The sequence below is a fragment of the Poecilia mexicana genome, unplaced genomic scaffold (assembly GCF_051168715.1).
Source record: "Poecilia mexicana isolate PSO_F unplaced genomic scaffold, ASM5116871v1 scaffold_2, whole genome shotgun sequence".
In the NCBI taxonomy this organism is placed as follows: domain Eukaryota; kingdom Metazoa; phylum Chordata; class Actinopteri; order Cyprinodontiformes; family Poeciliidae; genus Poecilia; species Poecilia mexicana.
Genome location: NW_028263371.1, coordinates 12,578,789 through 12,599,233, shown reverse-complemented (window position 1 = coordinate 12,599,233; position 20,445 = coordinate 12,578,789). Strand labels below are relative to the sequence as shown.

Sequence of the window (20,445 nt, the reverse complement as noted above, 5' to 3'; positions counted from 1 at the left end):
TTTGGGTTAAGACTTCCCAGAGTTCAGTGCATTAATGAGTCTTTGTAACTTTGTAATTCAATCTTGTGTCATTATGCTTTACTTCAAGCTGGCCTGCCCGCACGATGAGAAAGTACCCAGCCGTGCCAGGTTACAGCTTCCTCTGCTTTGCCAAATCAGAAATATCGAGATCCACCTGCCATTGTTTCAGCTGCCCTTTATTTAATGGTCCGCTTGAAGTTCGACTGCAGCTCTGCATATGGCCAAGGCAATCCGCTGTAACAGCTTTTGCCATAAATAATTCATCTAAGCTGATATTTTTACATTAATTAAATGAGATTCGGGAGTTTAGCTTTGTAGCTAATATCACATTTCTCTCAATGAATTGAGCACAAGGTTTCCAACAGAAAACTTGCTAAGCCTGGTGGCTGTGTGCCAGGCCAGTCATTCGTCCAGCGGCCCGTCGTATTTTTGAGTAAAAAAATTATTTTTAGTTGACAGGAAATTTGAAAATATCATTTGGTAGTCATGTGATATTAAAAGGTTGGAATATTAATACCTGAACACCAACTACAAAGGCTTAGCCTGGTGGGGGGGGGGGCAAGTAAAGCCTGGTGGCCCGCCAGGCTTATTTACACTCAGGGAAACCCTGGAGCATCATCCAAAAACAGACACAGGAGTTCTGTTTTAAAAGCATGTAGATCGTTAAAATTGTAGGGTGATGAAACTAAAGTGGAACCGTTTGAGCTTCATGGCCACGGTTACATTTAGGGGGAAGTACAGGCGTGGCAGCGTCCTGTTGTGGGTCTGCTTTGCTGCAGGAGGAACTGGTGAAGTAGTTCTAATTGTGACACCCATCCAGTAAAGTCTGCTGTGATTCAGATGAGTGTGTTAAAACACTGGTGAGACCAAAGATGGAGCTTACCCCGCGATCTCCGTTGTACTTTTCCACAAACTTGCCGTAGTTGTAGTGGTTGAACGTTGGGTAGCCCTCCACCCCCTCCTGCTTGCAGAGGTCATGGTTCAGTCCTTTTGTGCAGTCCACAGCAGCATAAACAATCTAAGCGAAAGCAACGCCAACGGTCAGAAAACTCAGATCACACAACTATATTTTAATATTTCAATAGCATACATGTTAGCGTGTGGTCTGGAATAACTTAAGAGACCACTTAAAATCACCAGTTTCTCTGATTTTCCTTTTTATAGGCATATGCTTGAGTAAAATGAACTTTGTTCTTTTATTCTATGAACTACTGACACCATGTATCTGAAATTACAAGCGGAAATTTTGTATATATTTGCAGAAAATGAGACATGGACAAAATAACAAAAAGGACGCAGTCCTCACAGACCTCAAATGATGCAAAGAAAACGAGTTCATATTCATTTAGAAACAACAAAACTAACGTTTGAACTCATAAATCAGTATTTGGTAGAATAACCAGGAGGTTTTCAATGGGGTTCAGTGCAGTGGGATCTTAATTTTTCCAGAGCTGTATATATAATGGAAGAAAGTACAATTTATAGTTGAAAATAGTTGAGTCAACCATCTTAGTCAACATTCTGTCAATGTAAAGTGGTACAAAAAGGTTTCATTTAGCAAGCAACTATGTTTTTCTTTTTGACAATGACTTGTGCATGTTTCATTCCGGTGCTGAGTTAAAGTTTGTTTTTATGAAGAAGAAACACAATTTTCATATTAATACTTTAAGTGTGTGTGTGTGTGTATACTTGTATGTAATCTATAGAGGTCCATTATAACCATTTTCATCAACAAGTGGAGGTCTTTTGTGGAACGTGATGACATTTTCCTGATCTTCACGTTTTTCCAAGTAGAATGTAATCAAATAAGAAGGATTATTTGTTTATTAACACTGTGGCATGCCTTTAGCTTGTCTCCAGTTGCCATGGTTACGTACTGTTATCTTGCGGTCTTATTATTAGCTAGCATTCTGATAGCAACCAATAATTCAAGAACAACCAGTACTGATTGTAATTCAAGGGTTCGGGGTAAAGTTTAGGTCCAAGGTGTGAATTGAGGTTTGGTTGGGGTTTGGCTGTAGAAATGAATGGAAGTCAATGGAAAGTCCCCCCAAAGATAACCATGCAAACATGTGTGTGCGCGCGTGTGTGTGTGTGTGTATGTGTGTAAAAAGAGTAATCAATTCTATTCAGCAGCTCTGACGGAGGTGGTAAGGTAACCTTATTAAATATATAGACTCCCTGTTCCTTTTATTTGTTTGTAAAGTCGCCTGGTGCTCCATTTACTGAACGTGCAAGATAAAAACCCGATAACAATCCATCTGAGACAACAAAAAACCCCCAACAACAACAAGGGAGACTTATGTTGCATGGTTGTTGAATCGATTAGCGACAAGCCATCCCAATGAGGCATAAATGCCTCTCACTGATGCATAGCTCACTCAGGAAGTCCTTTTGGACAGCCCAAATGTCACCCCTCCTTCAGGATGCCGAGGGCTACGCATTGAACTGCTTAGCCCTCGTAGCGATAATTTCACTGTGAAATTATCGCTTCCCGTCTGTCCGCTCGTGCATAACAACAAAATGCTGCAGAAGGAACGATACATTTGATTTTTATTTTGCACACCTTCTGTAATGTGACAAATGCTTTGTTTGGGCATTGCAAGATATATGCAAGTTGCTTCTTTATGCAAATACAACGACTGGTTGAGAGATGCTCAAGTGGAAATATGTTTATTAGAAAAGCTGCTAGGTGTCGGGTAAGTTTGTTGGGCGGCGCAACAAAAGAAGGATTTCACAGTCGTGCAATCAGCCTGACTGCTTTCTCATCGTGACGTCCTCTGCGTCTCCGAACACCTCCGAGTCAGGACAGATTGAGACCCACAAGAAAAGAACAGCGGGCGGCGGCAGAGATAACAAACGCTCGTAGCGTAACTACAGGCTCCATCCTGCTGCTCTGACCCTGCGCAATCAATCAGAGTTGTGGCGAATTGACAGGAGAAAATGAAGTTGTAGAGCTGTTGTTCTTCAAAGGGCTCCAGCTAATTTCGTTATTGATCCATCTCCAAGTGACAGAGGACTCCCACATCAAGCAATTTCACTGCATTGCTAAATTACCAGTTGGCCTGGTTTCAATCCACCCGGCGTTACACCGGGGCACAGACCGATACACGCAGAGATAAGAGTCTGAACAAAGCTAAACGCGCATGCTGAGTAGGTATGGATGTGCACCAGGTATCTGATAAGAAAGAGAACATAACATAGATAAAGGAGGTGCTGTAACACATACTCCCTTTGACTCATTTAAACTGGATTCAGAATAGTGATTTCACGGGAAGACGATGCATCTCCCCTGTCCTGGGTTTATAGTACGTCTTGGCAAATACACTGTTGGAAAGTGTGTGTGTGTGTGTGTGTCTGCATTCACAAGAACAACTCTTCTTAGATCGGACCAGTGTTTAAAAGAAACAGAAGGAATCTTGAATCTTAGTGCGTCATGATTCTCTTCCAAATCAGTAAAACTGTTAGCGCTTTACTAAGGTCTTCATACAGTGGGAACTTTCACACATTTTGTCACACTTGCAGCAGCCATTTTTGTTGTGTATTTTATTGGGATTGCATGCCGTTGTGAGTAGGCGTTTCCTAAACGACGACTAGGAAGCAGGTAAGAGACGATGGGAAAATAAAAGGAGCTGAAAACAAAACAATCCCAGGAGAAAACATGCTAGAAAATTCAGATGACTGGGAGCAGAGGTTCACTTTTTAGCGGGACAACAACTTTAAACATACGGCTAGAGATGATGTTTAGACCAAAGCATAGCCATGTTCAGCTAAAGCGCTAATAGCATAGCTAATTTGCTAACTTTTGCTAACTTTCAGTTGAATAAAGTTCGGCATCTGTGCTGAATTACCAGTAATAATCACCATATTTAGATCATTGACCAGGCACATCTCTGTTCAATAAATTACTTATAAAGCTGCACCGTCAGCAGCAGGGTTAGATGCTGTTTGACAAACAGTTTTTTTAGATTACGCGGTTTTTGTCTCGCGGCTAGAGCAGAGAGATTTTTATTTTGTATTAAAACACAAGCTGTTTGAACCAGTGTGAGTCTTTAATTTAGTCATTGTTTGGAATTGAGAAAAAAGACAACTCATTACAACTCCTGCACGCAGCTCCAGCCCTGCAGCATCGCAGCACAACGTGATCGTTCTAATTGTTTGAGTCTTCAAAGCGGCAGCTAAGCCCGTGTTTGTCTTTGGTGAATCAGGCAAGGGCAACTAATAGACTGTGATCAACACCAGCTTGGTGTGATGCACTGGGGTTTGACTTGATTAATAATGGAGAGTGCCAAGTAAACACAGGCTCACTTTGCAGATTTTTACCAAGACTTCAAACATCCTCTGGCAACTGGGTGAGGGGCGGGGAGTTGACGAGCAGAAAGCAAAACTTATAGTTTTGTGTCCAAACAACAGAGATTAGATTCCTCTAGTTGGTACGTTTCACCGTGGGACTCGGATCAAGAAGCCGATCCAAACCCCACAGCTGAACAGCGAAGCGACGCCAAACCGTTTGAAGTAGCTTTGGTGCCTAGTGAAAAAAACAAAACATTCGCGTCGAAAGAGGAAAAAAAGAAGATTGGATTCTCGATTTGTGCTTCCTTGGTACACTTATTTTTCTGTTCAGCTTTTCTTTTTTTTTTTGTTTGTTTCTGTAATATCTGTATATGTTGCTGGTCATTATTTCTTCAACCAATTTCTTTCATTCAAATGTTGGAGCAAATAGAGAGGAAACCTTGGTGATTCCTCTATTAAGATAATCCAGACTACAGGTCTTGGCTTGTATTGGCCATGGAAGACGGATAACTTTGTGTTTCGTGTTAATTTTGGAGAACATACCAATTAGAAAGAGTTAGGGTTATTTAGCTTTCAGGTGAATCGTGTCCCTGCATGATCAACACAGGCCTAATTTCGTCTTCATGGTCGACAGCGCTCCATCCCATTGAGGTCACATCACGAGGGAACATCTGCTGGAGCCTGGAGAACCTCCGGTGGAGTGGCCCGCACCTTCTCCAGACCCGAGAACCTCTGGGCTCAGCCGAGTTGGTGTGAAGAGGTCCGTGACTCTGCACCTCAGAACCTCAACGACCCTGGGGGTCGCTCAAGTCGTTGAGAAAGCGGGATGGCATGCCTCAGCAGACAGCTAGCTGACTTGTGAACAGCATGAGAGGCCGTTACTAAAATGTAATTAATGCTCAAAACTGACATTTTTTGTTGTGGCGTACCCACCACTGGTGTTGGTTGGCTTTTGTTTCAATACGTTGTTGGACAAGGAAACCACCACTGCAGGCTTCTCCCTCCTTCCATGAAAGGATCTCATTGTAGCCTAAACTTTTTACATTTTCCATAGATTTTATCCCGAAAGCCAAATATTCCTAACTTTTCTGAGTAGTATACAAAAATTCAATTGTTGACTTCTTCACACATTTTTGTAAAATGTGTTAAAATTACGTAGATATACATTTGTAGCTAATTTTCTTTATAATTTTTAGTAGTGGTACAGTGTGTGTTGCAGCGTTCACCGTCTTGCTGAAGGACCACATGATGACTAATTTTCAGTTTCCTGGAAGTCCAGGAAACTGAGCTTCCAGTTAGAGTCCCAGTAGAGTTAATCAAAGCCCATATGTTTATAAAGCTAAGGCTAAAAAAATGCGTCTTTTTCAGGCGTCACTTTTTGAACAACTGGCTCGCTTAGCAGTCATTGTCTAATGGTTGTTAGAGTTCTGTAACAATAAGAGTTGAACATTTCTTTTCCATCCCGCTCACTTTCCAAGGTAAAAAAAACTTCTTTTTTTCCACAAATCTGAAGACTGTTTAAGAGAAACAAGCCCTGCGTCAAAACATAAACGTAACCCAGCTAAAAAGAAAATCTGGGATTAATAATTAGATGTTTTGAGAAACAACTTAAAAAGTAAAGCATATGTTAAAAAAAGGCTTACTTTTAGAGTAGTTACAGGGCCAAAAGTTGTTTTTGTTCTCCGCTGAATAAATAAAGTTAATCACAGGTTGGATTCTCTGAGGGTTTTTGCACGTCTTTACCAAAGGTGCCGACAGGAGTGGAGAGCTCGTCAGGGTTAAACTCAGCATCTAGAGGCCGACCAACAACAGTAAGCGCTTTGGACAAAAACATTTCAGTTTCATCTGTTTATTGTTAATGTCTCAGTTATACGTTACAACGGATTGCCTCAGAAAAATCCATGAGTAAGTTGCCGAGGACATGTCACCGTTTCACGCCATCTGCCAACGATTTTGAAAAATTCCAACAAATGAGATCATAACATCGCCTGAGCTCACCGAGCAATTAATGTCAAACCTCTTCACGCAGCTTTACAGCCAAAATACATTCGATTCTTTTCTTTTTTATTCGCCCCCCCACTCTCAGTTTCAGATGATAGATTGTTGCGATGAGAATTGTGAGATACGACCCTTTTGTCTTCTCAGTGTGTGTGAGAGAGTGAGAGAGAGAGAGAAAGAGAGAGAGAGAGAGTGGGTGAGTCACGGAGTTGGGAAGGTTTGGAAATAAACCCAGGCAGTCTGAGCTTATTAACAGCGACGAGAAGAAGTGGGTGGGTTGGTGGCAGGGGGAGGGCGTAAGGACACACGGCCCAGAACGAACGGTAATGAGACGGAATGGAGATGATGAAAGATGAGCATATCCTGTTGCGACTGCATGAACCTCCAATAACCTTCAAACCCCCAAACGGGCAAAACATCTTATGAAACGGCCTGGGGTGGAACAAAGTGATCATTCTCCTGACTGCCATGTAGAGAGAAATATTAGGAACGGACGATGTTGCGCCCTAGAACAATTTAAAAACAGCAAAAAAAGAAAATCGTTTACGTTCGAGTGGAACTCGGGCGATTTTTGTGTAATAATGAAAAACCTGCAATTACGTAACATGGCTACTGGAAAGTTGTACAGAAAAGCCAGTTGTTTGGCAGGTCAAAATTAGATTTTTCTCACGTATGCTGCGTTCACACCAAACGCGTTTTGAGCGTCGGGCCCATCTATGTGGAGGCACGTCGAAGGCCGTAAAGGCGCGATTTGAACCGTTTGACGCGTCCAACGGAAAGCTGCGGCTGAAGCCGACGCGTCTGACGCGTCTCCCTACAGTCCTTGAACGCAAGCCAGACGCGCGAAACGCGAGGTGTAGAGCAAAATGCCGAGCGTCTGCATTCAAAGAAGGGTAACGAGTGGAACTTGAAGCGTAGGATGTGTTTTTGACGTGCATAGCGCGTTTGGTGTGAACGCACCATAAAACCATTTCGGAAGCTAAAAGTGTTCAGAGTGCTGACCAGGCAAATGTGAATTCCTGCATTCCCAGAAAGCAGCATACACCACATAAAAGCACCAAACAGGCTTAGAACTGAGTAGTTCAGTTCTGTAATTCCTCATCACGGGTGATGTAATATTGCCCTTCAGAACTGCTTTGTATCACACTCACATTTGAAACCATCAGTCATTTTAAAGATAAGCTGAAGACATACAAAAAGCTGGGTTTTTTTTGTTTTTTTAAAATAACTTCATTTATTAAGGAAAACAAGAAATTAAACTCAACTCTGATCTATATGCAGAAAAATACTCTGCCAATTGAGAAAATAACCAATTTTGTCACCGAGGGCAACAGGTCAGATGATTATGGTTGAATATTCTCCTTCAGGACTTTCTGGGAGAAGCGCATAACCCTTGGTTTTACTAACTAGGTGAGTCACCCAGTTCCTGTGCCACTAAAGCAGCTCCAGATTCATTACCAGCTTCGCGTTAGCGTGGTGTTCTTTCTCTCAAATGCTTTTGTTTTAGTTCACATCAAACGCAGCAAGATGCATTTATCTCATCAGTCCTTATAATATTTTACCAAAAGTCATGGGACTCGTCAAGATGGTTTTTGGAAGAGGTTTTGTCATTGAACTCTCACATTCAATCCCATTTCTGCTCATTGTTGTTGAGTTATGATGACGATTTAACAGTGGAATTATATTTATATTTGCTGAACTCTCTCTGATGTTAAAGTTTGTTTATGATCCAAAAGAAAAAACGAAACAGAGGAAATTCGCAAGTGGGCGACTCTACTTCCTCCAGTTTAACATTACAAAAAAACATAATAATTATGCCAGCTTTTTTTTTTTTTTTTTTACAACATAACCGCTCATCACTCAACTATATGGATTTAAAATTGTGAAAAGGAAAACTAACCTTGCGGTCCTCCTTAAAGAGCTCTGCTGCTGTGGTGAAGTGAGGGACGGCGTTTTTACAGTGTGGACACCCTGAAGGGAATGAAACAGGCAGGAGAAAGTTACAGCTCATACCTATAGATTCATAAAATATTGACATGTAGGGGTTAAACGGAAAATCAGTGAGGAAATTATGTTTTCCCATATAAATACATTTGTTGCCATATAGACTCGAGCATTCCTCACTGTTGGCAAACCCCCCCCCAAACACCAGCTCTCTGGCTACACCCTGCATTCGTTATTCACGCACTAAATCAGCAAACATTTTACAGGAATCTCGCCAACCTCCAAAAAGGTGGAGGAAAATATAATCAGTTGCACATTAAATCACATAAAATATACAATAATCAGGAGGATTTCTTTGGATTCCAGCAACAAAATGCAAACCCGGTGTGTTTCTCTAACAGCCCGTTTGCTAATAACACGTCTTCTGCCTTCAGCTGCGGCTGAAGCTTGGCATTCTGTGGGCACGGCTCGTTTGTTTTGTTCCCTTCTTGTTAATGTCAAGTACGCAGATCTTCTCTTCTGTTCATTATCATCAAACTGTCAGAAATGTTAAGAGGTGAAATAAAAGCGAGGACGCATCTTGAGGAGGGTATTATATATGTCAACAGGCAGTTTGACATAAAAGCTTTTTGCGTGGAGAGGTAGGAGTAAATTACCGATCCAGTCAGCACACGACAGACAGGCGCTTATAATACTTTCACATTAATGGAAATGTACACAGTTTGCCGTTTTAAGTTATAAAAGAGCCAAATATTTCCTTAAAGTCTACTTAGATTATTTTTTTTTTAAATATAAATCTGAAGTAATATACCTGTTTACACTGAGTTGTTAAAAGCTTGTAGTCGGTAAACTCATTCAGAGAGGTCAGTAAATGTAGATATAAGGAACATATGTATATGTAGCGGAGTGCAGCAGAAATTAATAATTTTTGAAAAATATTCTCCATTTCTCTTTAAAAGAGTTTATCACTATTATTTTATTTTTAGGTTTTAAAAAATAAAGAAGATCAAAACTTTTGCAAAAAGAAGATGGATACATTTTCTTCCGTGGGTTGCTATGCTGAGCATAGTTTTCAAACTGAGAAAAAGAAAACTGGATCTACGAATTTTTTATTTTTAGCCAAAGAGCCTGTGGACGTTTCTCATCTATGAAATAAAAACAATGGCATTCAAAATACTATACAGAATTTATCCCGCAAATTAATTTGTTCAATCCAAATTTGATTTGGATCAGTGCTGACAGGATTTTTGTTTTTATTACTCATGTTGAGGTTTATTTATTTATTTTTTTCATATGAGGTTATCAGTGGGTCTTTGAATGACTTTTGAAGTTGGTTTTATTCTGAGAATCGTTTTATAATTTTACTTCAACACACAGCACGATGCTTTTTGTCAATAAATGTCGATTCTTTTAAACTAATCCACTTGCAAAATTGCCTGTTTTTCTTTTACAAATTCCCAAAACTTTTTCTTTACGAGAATCTTTACCTTAATTTACGAATTTTTGGCTTATTTCACAAAACATCTTTTGCTAATTATTTTCAGAATGAAAGCATTTGCAAATAAAGCAAAAACAGATTTCTTTGCAGGAGAATAAGTTAATATTTCAGTCCACGCTTAGATCATACAACAGCTTAAAAAATGCTAATATGTTTGAATGACTGTGTTTGGGTGGTTTTCTCCTTTTACACTCCTCAATCCGGGTTTCACTTTTTTTTTTATATCCATAATGTCTTGATGAGGCATTGTGGGTAAAAAAAAACAACAACACAAAAAGACACAGTTTGTTCCATCTTAAAGTCTCAGAAAAATCTTAAAGTGCAAGGTTTTATCCAAAATGACTACAATAGAAATAAACTTCCCCTTTAAGCTACCATGTAAGTAACCATGTAGTGCATTTAAATTTCCCCAACACCAGATCAGCGTCACAGCTCACTAAAACAATATCAAACTTCAGACGTGACATTCACGTTTAATGTCAGCGTGGCGATGATGAAACGACGCTTCTGTTCTGCGCCGCTTGTGTTATTCTGTTAAGCTGCTGCAATAAATAACGTCTCAACACAACAGGTTCTTTACTGAACTGTAAAAACAACTCAAAGGTCTTCTGTTAGTAGAAGCTCACATTCTAAATGCACTCGTTTACCTGCCTTTTCCATTATCAGAATTAGCCTTAGTTTGTTAGTTTTTTTGTTTTTTTTTCATTTCGCGTGAAGACGCCGGCCGCAGAGGCGCATCGAACAGCTTACACGTTTAATGAATCAAACTGTTTTAATTAACTGACCAAGCCATTACTAAGCCGACGGTCCCTAATGATTATTGGGCAAATAAAAACAAAGCCTCATCTTAATGCATAAGTAGCGTATAGAACGGCTCTTTTACTTTAGTGATGAGTTGCCTGAGGACTAGAGACCCGTTTAATTATTGAGGCAAAAATAAATAAATAAATAAAATAAAATGAAGTGCTCAGTTTTTGGCTGGGAGAAGCAAATTATAGGTACAAGCGTAGCTGCTGCGATGATCTACTGTTTGGGTTTTTTTAAGCTAATTTTTCTCTTTTTTTCTTAACCCGTAGAAGATGATTTACACAGTTTGTTTTTAACAAAAGTAATGTTCGTTTTTATAAATGGCCACTTGTAGTCTAATTAGTCCACATAAGCTGGTTGGATTCGACATTAGAAACTATAAATACACATACATCAGCTCAAGTTTGCTATAGATAAAACCTAAATAAACCAACAAAAAAAGCATCAGTACGTGATTAAAAATCATTTAAAAGAAAGAAATGATGCATTATTTTTCCAAAGCCAGCAGCAACGTAACTAACCAGAAGTCAACAGCAAATATCGATGCTGTGCAGTTTACTTTATGACTGCGTCAAAGTAAAAAATAAAACATTACGAAGCACGACAACGAGAAAGACCAGCCTGCTCTACGTTGTAAATATCCTCACGCTTGATATTAATGTCAATATTATCAAGTCATAACAAATCCTTTTAATAGTCTCTGCTAACCAACGTCGATAAAATATCCGAACTGTAAGTATTCAGCAACCTGCTTTCGAACAAGCAGCAGACTAAACTCTTTGATTCTCATTTAGGAAATATCTTAGAGCAGACAAAAACTGAGACACTACATTTAGTTTTTCAAGAAAAATTATTAAACAAGAGCACTTGAGGTTTATTTAGTCTTCAGTAGATTTTACAAACTACCCTCGAGTTAAAAAAATGACCCCTTTCAGTGAAAGCGATCATCATTTTTACTCTTCTGTAACTTTTTCGCCTTGCGAAAGCATTCATACGCCTTGAACGTTCACATTTTGTCCCATAAAGATCGAAAGTTTTAATAAGTTTCTTATTGGGATTTTATGTGATATACCATTATAAAGTGGAGCATAATTATAAATTGTAAGAAAAAAAAATATATACGAAAAATCTAAAAAGTATGCATCAAGCCTCCATGACCCAACATTTTATGTTATTTGTACACCATGCTGCTGCTGCCGCCACTGTGCATCACCGTTTTGCACAGGGTTATAAAACTAACCATTTTCATGTTGGCCAAAAAGTTAAAGCTGCAGCATTTAGCTTTTATAAGAAATGTTTGTTGTTTTTTTTACATATTTGCTAAAACTGTCTCATACTTTTCTGTCATAATCCATGAAAAGCTCCAAAAACTGCCTCAGAAACGCATTCAGTAAGAACAAAACACCAAATTTAACCGTTGCTTCTCCGGATGTCGCAACCGCAGACAGCTAGGTGATCACATGCACATGCAGTAAAACGTAGAAGATTTCTGCTCTGCTTTTCAAACGTCGCTAACTTTGATTTATTAGCTAGTGTCTGCTGCGTTTCATCTGAATCTTAATCAAGAGAAGCCTGTGAACCGATCAGAACCCGGCGAGCAGGATGCAGGTGGCGTGGGCGGGCAGGCGTGACAGCGCGCCGATGCTGCTTGATGTGCATCTGGACCCTTCCTTTGTAGAACACCAAAGAACCGGCAGAGGAAGCAGCCTGGCCGGCCCGCCGCCTCCGACTTTGAAGTCCGAAAATCAGAAACAAAGTGCAAACAAATGCATAGAAGCGCAGGAGCATCATGCGTCTGTGAGAGGATTTTATGAATGGTTATTTTCTTTTTCTATTGTTTAAAAATGCTGTCCTTTCTTAACCTGCTGATTTTTTTTTTTTTTTTTTGTAGAAAGGATGAAGTGTTTGAATCTAATCATGGTCTTTTCCTGCAGCCAGTCAGGTTCATGTGAAAATGTAATTACGTTTTTGCAGATACAGATAAGTCTCTCGGCAGCCGGCGAAGAAATTGTTTCCTGTATCTCTTAAAATAAATTAATCCAACCTTTAACTTTGGCACATTTTATTCAGTTCACAAACTGTCGTAAAATGACAGGCTGCCGGAGACTGAAATCTCAGATTTTTCCACCACAACAAAACGAGAATTACTTTTAAAACATTAATAAAACAATGCTCTTATCTAAGGCTGCATGTTTGAAGGCAATTCTGTATTTCCTAGACAGCTAAAGGAGATTTCCAGGGTTATTTTTTTCATATTTCAAGACCTTCCTGAAGCACTTATTAGAGACAGCCTTTTAAACTGTTGAATCCTGAAATCTATTCTCAGAAACGCGAGTCATTCCTTGTCCTCCCTGTGGATTAGGTGGAGCTGACGTACGCGCTGCAGAGAGGTGAGAGCCTCTGAGGCGCATATGGACACCGGTTTAAAAACAGAACATGATCGCACCAAAAACAGAGCTGCGATTCCACCCGATGCGTTTTCCAAATGTCAGGCTGTAGGAACGGCTTTTACTTCTGAATACATTATGCAGACAGTATATCAGGGAGAGTTGAGAGAACTAAAAAACAAAATGTAATAAAAATGTCTTACAGGGAGCATAAAACATGACCAAAGCATGCTTCTTCTTCTTCAGCGCTTCTCTGAAATCCTCTGAGCCAAGATGGCTGACACTGGAGGGCCTGTCCTCCCAGGACTGCTCTGGTGGCGGAGGAGCCTGGGGACTGCGGAGATAAAAGCAGCTCATGAAGTACCGTCATGACAGCAACAGTCCTGTTTTAACGCGTTAGTCAGTAGTCTGTTAGCGGATATACAGGAACAAAGCACGTCAATATTTAAAATGTGTATTTTGTACATGTTTTTAAGTTATCTTAAGTGTGATATTGAAATTATTTGACATTAAAAAAAAACAACATAAATAGAAGATATATGTAATGGGGGAAATATTTTCACACCAGAAAGTTTGATCAAGGGATGTTTAGAAATGACACAAAATTAAAAAACTACTGACATTTATGTTTTAACATTTTTTTAAAAAATGATTATTTATACACCAATTGTAAAAAAAGAGGATTTTTGCAGGTTTCCTGACAGATTTAAGACCATTTAAGACCAGTATGAAGGAAATTTAAGACCAGTATCATGACAGAAATGTAAAAAAGGAAATGGTATATTTATATTGTAGTGCCGAGTTGTTGTTTTTTTTCCCTGAATGCACCTAGCCTGGCAACAGAAGTGAGCAAGTGGCTAATACAACTGCAGATAATTTACACTTACCAATAATAGATGTAAAAAAAAAAGCTAGCTAGGCAGCAAAGGGTTTACAGCAGCTAGCAAGCGGTAGCCTCAACCGCCTTGAGTCTAAGAGTGCAGTGAAGACGCCCGAGTCCAACTCAAACTTTGTGGCCTGACAGAAAAGCCTCATGAGAAAAACAAACTGCGTTTGTTTTTTGTTTTGTTTGTTTTGTACAAGATAAAGTAGACCTGCCAGGACAAACGTAAGATGTGTGATTATTTAAGGACAACTCTCAGACCTTCGTTTGGATATGTGAATTTAAGGCTTTTTATGGATACACATTCAAACCACAGTTTCACTCCAGGAGTGATTTAACTCTTAAAAGTTTGTGATAATATAACGAGATGCCTTAAAGAAACAAGTTGGCATTTCCAGCGCTTTAATGAATGTAACTACTGCCATTATCATTTCATGACAAACGCAACAGATAATGTGTTTGTTACGCCTGCACTAACCAGACACGGAGTGTCGGTGCCGGCTACGTCGGCGCATTTCACACCGACCCCTTAAAAGCCGAGGCTCGACTCGGAACACGCGTCCATTAGACAAAAGGTGAAGAGTCGACGTCTCGCTAAGTGTGTCGAGCCAGTGACTCACTTGTGCATGAACTCGATGATCTTGTCTTTGCTTCGGAGGTGTGGGAGCGTGTACTTCTCTTCCCCTTTCTCAAAGTACTTCACGGTGGGGAAACCGGAGATCTTGAAGCGATCTCCCACAGCCTTGTGCACCGTGGCGTCGACTGCCGCCAGCACGCCGGGGCTCTGCAGAGGAGAAGCAACATCCGAGTCAAATCATCACTTTTAGACGTCTGCTGCAAGGACTGACATCTGTATTGGTAATTTAGTACAGTAGGCTGGAGCTGCAGAAAGGTTTGCAGAAGATAAATTGCAGCAACAGAAATACAAGGAGTGGAAAGGCAGTAGATGTTACACAAATGATGCAAAGCGCAAGAACGGGAAGAAATGTCAACGATGGCTTAATGTTTTGGACGCTGGTTTGAATAAGATTAATTCAAAGTCAGACTCAGATTGAAGAACAGATAGAGGAATAATGAGATACTTTCCAGAAGCAGCAAGCAGATTTTTACGATAACCAGCTCGGTGTGACGCCGCGCGGAGCAAAGCAATGCGTCTACAATTAGTGGAAAGGAAATTTGCTTCAAGAATACAAACCAACAGAAAACAAAGCAAACCGTAGGAGGGCAGTGAGGCTATTGTTATTTTTACAAAACAATGAAATGAAAAATAGAGCAGTGCAATTTTCCAAAACTTACTTCAACATGTTACCACTTAGGCAGGGTGAGTTGTAACAGACTCAAAACTTAGTTGTAACATTTGCAAAAAAATACTGTATATGAATGGAGGAAATCCATGTACAGGTGAAAGACAGACACCGACTCAATCGTCTATTTTTCCTCTTTTAGCGATTTGTTACGGAGTGATGATCAGTAACTCCAGTTTTTTTTTTAAAACTTCTCCAAAGCAGGAACTCTCTTCTGCTCTTCTCCATGAACCTGAATGGGAGTTGTCTGGAAACGTTTATTTAGACACGTTCTCAAAGACGTCCATGGCGCTCCAAACAAAGACACAAAAAGCTCTGTGTAACAACAAACCGCTGGTCACTTTTTATTAGGACACGTTCTATCATTTTCTTTCATATTTTCATTTAATATTTTTTCTTCTTTGCTACATCTGTTTGCACTGTGCTGGTTTTCTCCCCCCCTCCACCCCGAAGGAGGACGCTCGTCTGGCCGTGAATGTTCTGGGGAAAATTGTCGTAATTCTCGGCGTCTGCATCGCATTTTGATATGACGCTTTCTGCTGCCTGTGTTTTCAATGCTCACTCTTACTTTCGCCCCACAGATTTCACAACCACTTCTGTGAATTCTCCACTTCAGCTGTCATGTTTCAGCTAGTCTGGCATGAACGGCGCTTCCCTTCAGGACCTCCATTTTAAACTCCCGGGGCCTCGTGTAAGAAGCCAGCTGGTAGTTTGAAAGCAAACGCAGAAAACCCGTGTGGGGCTCATCGTGACATGCAGTCACAAAGCTTCATATGACTGTACTTCCTACAGTGACTTCAAAAAAGTGAATGTTTTCACCTTTTAAATGTAAAGTGGAAAGGAAAGACCAAAGCTAAAACTCTGTGTTGCCTATAGCAACAGCCCCGAAAACCTTGAACGATCTGGAGAAGACGTGTGGAGAAGTAGCGACAAAACCGCAGGAAGAACCGACAGGAAGAGGAAGAACCAACCTCTGAACTCGGAAATAAAAGGTTTGAGCACCAAATGTTCACTTCTATTTTCCCACTGGTATTAAAATGCTTATTTAATGTAATAAAATGCTAAATTACTTAAAAGTTACAGTGTGATCTTCTGGATGTTTCTTTTTTTTTTTTTTTTTTAGATTTTGTCTCTCGCAGTTGAGGTGTACCTACGATAAAAATGACAGACGTCTCCGCTCTTTATAAGTGGTGAAACTTACTGGTGAAACAACAAAAAAAAGCAAAAGAATAGGAAATCAATTAATAATTCCCTTTTTGTTTCACAGTATTGATGGAATAGAACAATATGTTGTAAAAAATCCCAACGACATTCATTCCAGTTTTGTACTGGGAGAAAATCTGGAAAGATTGAATGGACATATAACGCTGAAGGCCTGTTGAGTAAAGAAAGGAAGCCTGAGTGATAAATTAAGCATTTCAAGCAGATTAGGGAGTTCAAGCTGTGCAACTCTGCAAATGTTTTCACACATAGTACACTCAAAATGAAGGTGAAATCAAATTTCAAAGTACAGCCCAACACATTCAAAGCAAGAAAATAAAATCAAGTAAACAAAACTGAGTTATACACTGGATTCTAAGAGCTCAGGGTGAGAGCAGCTCCTCTCCATTAATATTAGATAATAGGCAGGACTTTGCTATTGGCCTCCAGGGCTGGGCACAGAGCCACAAGGACAAAGGCCAAGCGTGGGGCAGAGCAGCACTCAGGGATGAGGTCAACGGGCTGGACCGACCTCTGCAGGCCCGGGCCCAGGTTTGGGAGTGTGAGGTTTAAACAGAAAACAGTGGGAAAGAGAGAGACAGAGAGAGAGACAGAGAGAGACAGAGAGAGAGACAGAGAGAGACAGAGAGAGAGAGAGAAGAACCACACCCGACTAATCAGAAACACATCCAGAACCAGGCTGCTGCACTGACCCAACGTGCCACCTGCAGCAGCCAACAACCGCAGGCGAAGGAGGAGGGCCAATCACGATCTGTTCGTGAGGCGCAGCTACGTCACGCAAGTCGGGATGCGGAGTGCGAAGGACAAAACGCTCACGGACACGCATGCAGCTCTCATGTAAACAGAGTTCCAGAAACTTACATCTGTGGCTTTGTTGAGCACTTCGGCCGCGTCGTCATACTCTGGCTTCATTTTCTTGCAGTGGCCGCACCCTGCAGGATCCCAGAGAACACACGTTACGGCCAAACAGATGGGTTTCGTTCAGCTGGAGCGTTAATCAATAAAGTTACAGTAAACAACAGAACATCGGGAACAAAACCTTCCGCGCTAGTCAGTCACACACGTGAAAGAATTTAAAGGAACTATTTCTTAATTTGAAACGACAACAAAAAAAAAGGACAAAATCCTACCAAGTAACTTTGGTCCTAGATTCAATTGCAAATATCCTCGACAATTGAAATTAGACAAGATTAACTTGCAAGTAGAATAGAATAATGTGAATCCATACAAATTATTTTTTTGAGTTGATGTTTTTGTTTAGTTTTGCTTTTTGTAAATGTCTATTTTTTAAATACATTTTTGGGATAAAAGGACAGGTATAAGATTTTTTTCGTCTTTCTGCTGCCTTTCATTTCTTTGATTTGTATTTTTTTTTCCCTATTGTATTTTAGTTTAGTTTTTAACGAGATGAATAAAATTCCTAATTTTTCAGGGAGACATAGGAGCTTGTTTTAAGCAAATTATTCCTCAATATTAATGAAAAAGAAACTAACAATCTGCCAATAGAACAAGCACTTTGTCATAAAAGAGTGTAAAAATTGCTGAGAAGTTACTTTAGTTAGTTTTGTCTTATTTTAAGTGTACTAAGATATTTGCACTAGAAACTAGACAAAGAATACTTAGTAAGACTTTTTGTGTTTTTGCAGTGTAAGATACTGTAAGGAATCAGGTGCATGACTGATGAGAAACGATAAAAGAATAAAATAAAAAAATCAATTCACATTTTCAACCACCTGAATCATCTCCACTCAAGTCTAACAGCAGACAGGATGGATTAGACAGCAAGTAAACATTCTGACATTAAAGTTTAAGTGTAAGAAGCAGGAAGTAAGGCCTCATGCTGATTCACCAATCAAATCAAAGTTGCGTCGGAGCCCCTCTGAATAGTAATGCAGTGGTGAAGTGAGTAATTTTCCCCCCTCCGAAACTCTTTATAATGCCATATCGAATCAATGCAGCTGTGTTTTCTTAAACAAAAATCTCTTTCTGTCAGGGAAGTTTAATGATGAGATTTCTGCTCATATATATGAGAAAGGAATATCTCTGGCACACCCAACGGGACTTGGAGCCCGGATTTTGTCGTCCATTATTAGGGAAAAGGTTTTTATGGGATGGGGGCAGTTCGGTGATTTGACGCTACAGCTAGCTTCATGGAGAGCCGAGGTTTGGGGGGGACGAGGGGATCGACGGGGGGGAGGTAGAGACGGTGTGAGAGATGACTTGATCTGAGAAGCTTCCCGTCGCCCAGGGCCAGACACTTCAATCCATCCGAGTGGACAACTTCATCTGCATGATGACAGGAAACACCACTGAGCGTCGATTCAAAAATAAAACTGGAGAAATATGTTTTCTAGTACTTTTATTAGTGTTATTTTGGACCTAACAACCAGACATGCCTCAATCAGAAATATTCAATCCCCTCGCCTGGAGACGCTGCAGCAATGTGGATGGAAAATAATGACAAATTGATAGAAACCTTTTTAACAATTTAGCTTTGACTTAACTGGACAGTAGAAGTGAACTTCACTAACAAAACTGAGTAGATAATAAGCCTGACTCATCACGTTTTACCATATTTTTCAGGCTTCTTTTCACAGTCAAGTGCAACTTTTTTCCCCTTTTTCGCGACTAATACTCAAAAGAAAATTACAATATTCATACAGTTAGAAATCCTGTTGATTAGACGTCACAAAACGGATGTGATTGGAGCTTTTTGGGGCTCTTGCTGTGCACTGCTGGTCAAGCTGGCTGCAAGAGTGCTCCACCAAATAAAGCAAATGTGGGTGTTTTAAATTTTTTGTCAAGAAAAACTGACTAAATAATATTAATACCAACCTTCTGTTATTAATAAACATCATCAAAAGGGTCAATTAGTGCGACTCTATAAGACAAGAAATGAGGGGAAAAATGTGCGACTCTCATGAAAGCTGTGGATAATTATTTGTAGCGCCGCTGCATCTCTGTCCTTGCCTTGCTTACATACAGCTGTAATTATGAACATTTATATTATTGCAGCAGAGGCAGAGCTAATTATTGGTTTTAATAAAATTGTATAATTACAAAAACGCATGCGATACCATCAAAGCGAGTTTATCATCCAGTGAGAGTTGTACCGGCCCGTGTTTAACAGGAAAACCGTTAAATCCAGAAATGGGGAATAAAAAATGTAAAATTATACATTCCTCTAAAAGAATGTAGAAGAAGAAAAAAAACCTGCCTCATTTGCAAAACAAATGTAGCTTTTACAGAGATCTAGACTCGCTGGCCATTTTACAAGGTACACCTTTATAGTTCTAGGTTTAATTCCCTTTCATCTACAGGACTGACTCAATTCTTTGTGGAGCAGCTTGAACAAAGCACCAGACCCATTTGGTCCATGCTGACGTCGAGATACGAGTCACCTGGGCACCAACTCTTTCCATCCCACTGCAGAAATTTGCTCCATTAGGTTGAGATTTATTGTCCGCAGAGGCTTTTGATTTACAGAAAACCCATCGTCTTTGCCAATTTTGCCATTTTTCCAGACTGTAATTGTCCAATTCTGGTGAACTGTATCATCGACTTCCTGTCCCCAACTCCCCTGAGCAATGCTGTGTGTGTGTGTGTGTGTGTGTGCGTGTGTGTGTGTGTGTGTGTGTGTGTGTGTGTGTGTGTGTGTGCGTGCGTGTGTGTGTGTGTGTGTGGTCTTTTCATGCTGTGGCTTTTATCGCCTCCAAAGGATGATGCGTCTTTACGTTGAGAGAGGGGATTCTGAATACCTTGGTTAGGGGCTTGCATCTAACATATCTTAAAATAAAAACACATCTTTTTCATATATAGATTGCCCAGAAAGAAGAACGAAACAAACTTTTTCTGAACTTGCTAAATTGCCCTTGTCATAACGGTTCAGGAAGTCCTTTCTTCAGTATAATAAGCAGAACCGGTGGAGGCTATAAATCAAGAATAATGCACGTTGTGGCAAAGAAACCTGCGTCTCTTTAAACTAAGCCTCTGTGGTGTTTGTTTGTGCAGAGTGTGTTGAGGCTCAGCAGAGATGCAAAGTGATTCAGAGGGCTTTTTTTTTGTTTTTTTTTTAAAGGCCCTTCAAAA

The 20,445-nt window shown here is 40.1% G+C and overlaps 1 protein-coding gene across 1 annotated transcript in view; it reads right to left on the bottom strand.

The window, feature by feature from the left end:
• pdia5 (protein disulfide isomerase family A, member 5) overlaps window positions 1-20,445 on the bottom strand; it is a 69,000-nt gene that overhangs the window by 3,042 nt on the left and 45,513 nt on the right. The window contains exons 12-16 of the mRNA XM_015000369.2: window positions 17,218-17,288; window positions 14,452-14,615; window positions 13,152-13,282; window positions 8,213-8,283; window positions 905-1,039 (exon numbers count right to left, since the gene is read on the bottom strand). Of these exons, the coding sequence (XP_014855855.1) occupies window positions 905-1,039; window positions 8,213-8,283; window positions 13,152-13,282; window positions 14,452-14,615; window positions 17,218-17,288 (572 nt within the window). The remainder of the gene's footprint in view (window positions 1-904; window positions 1,040-8,212; window positions 8,284-13,151; window positions 13,283-14,451; window positions 14,616-17,217; window positions 17,289-20,445) is intronic.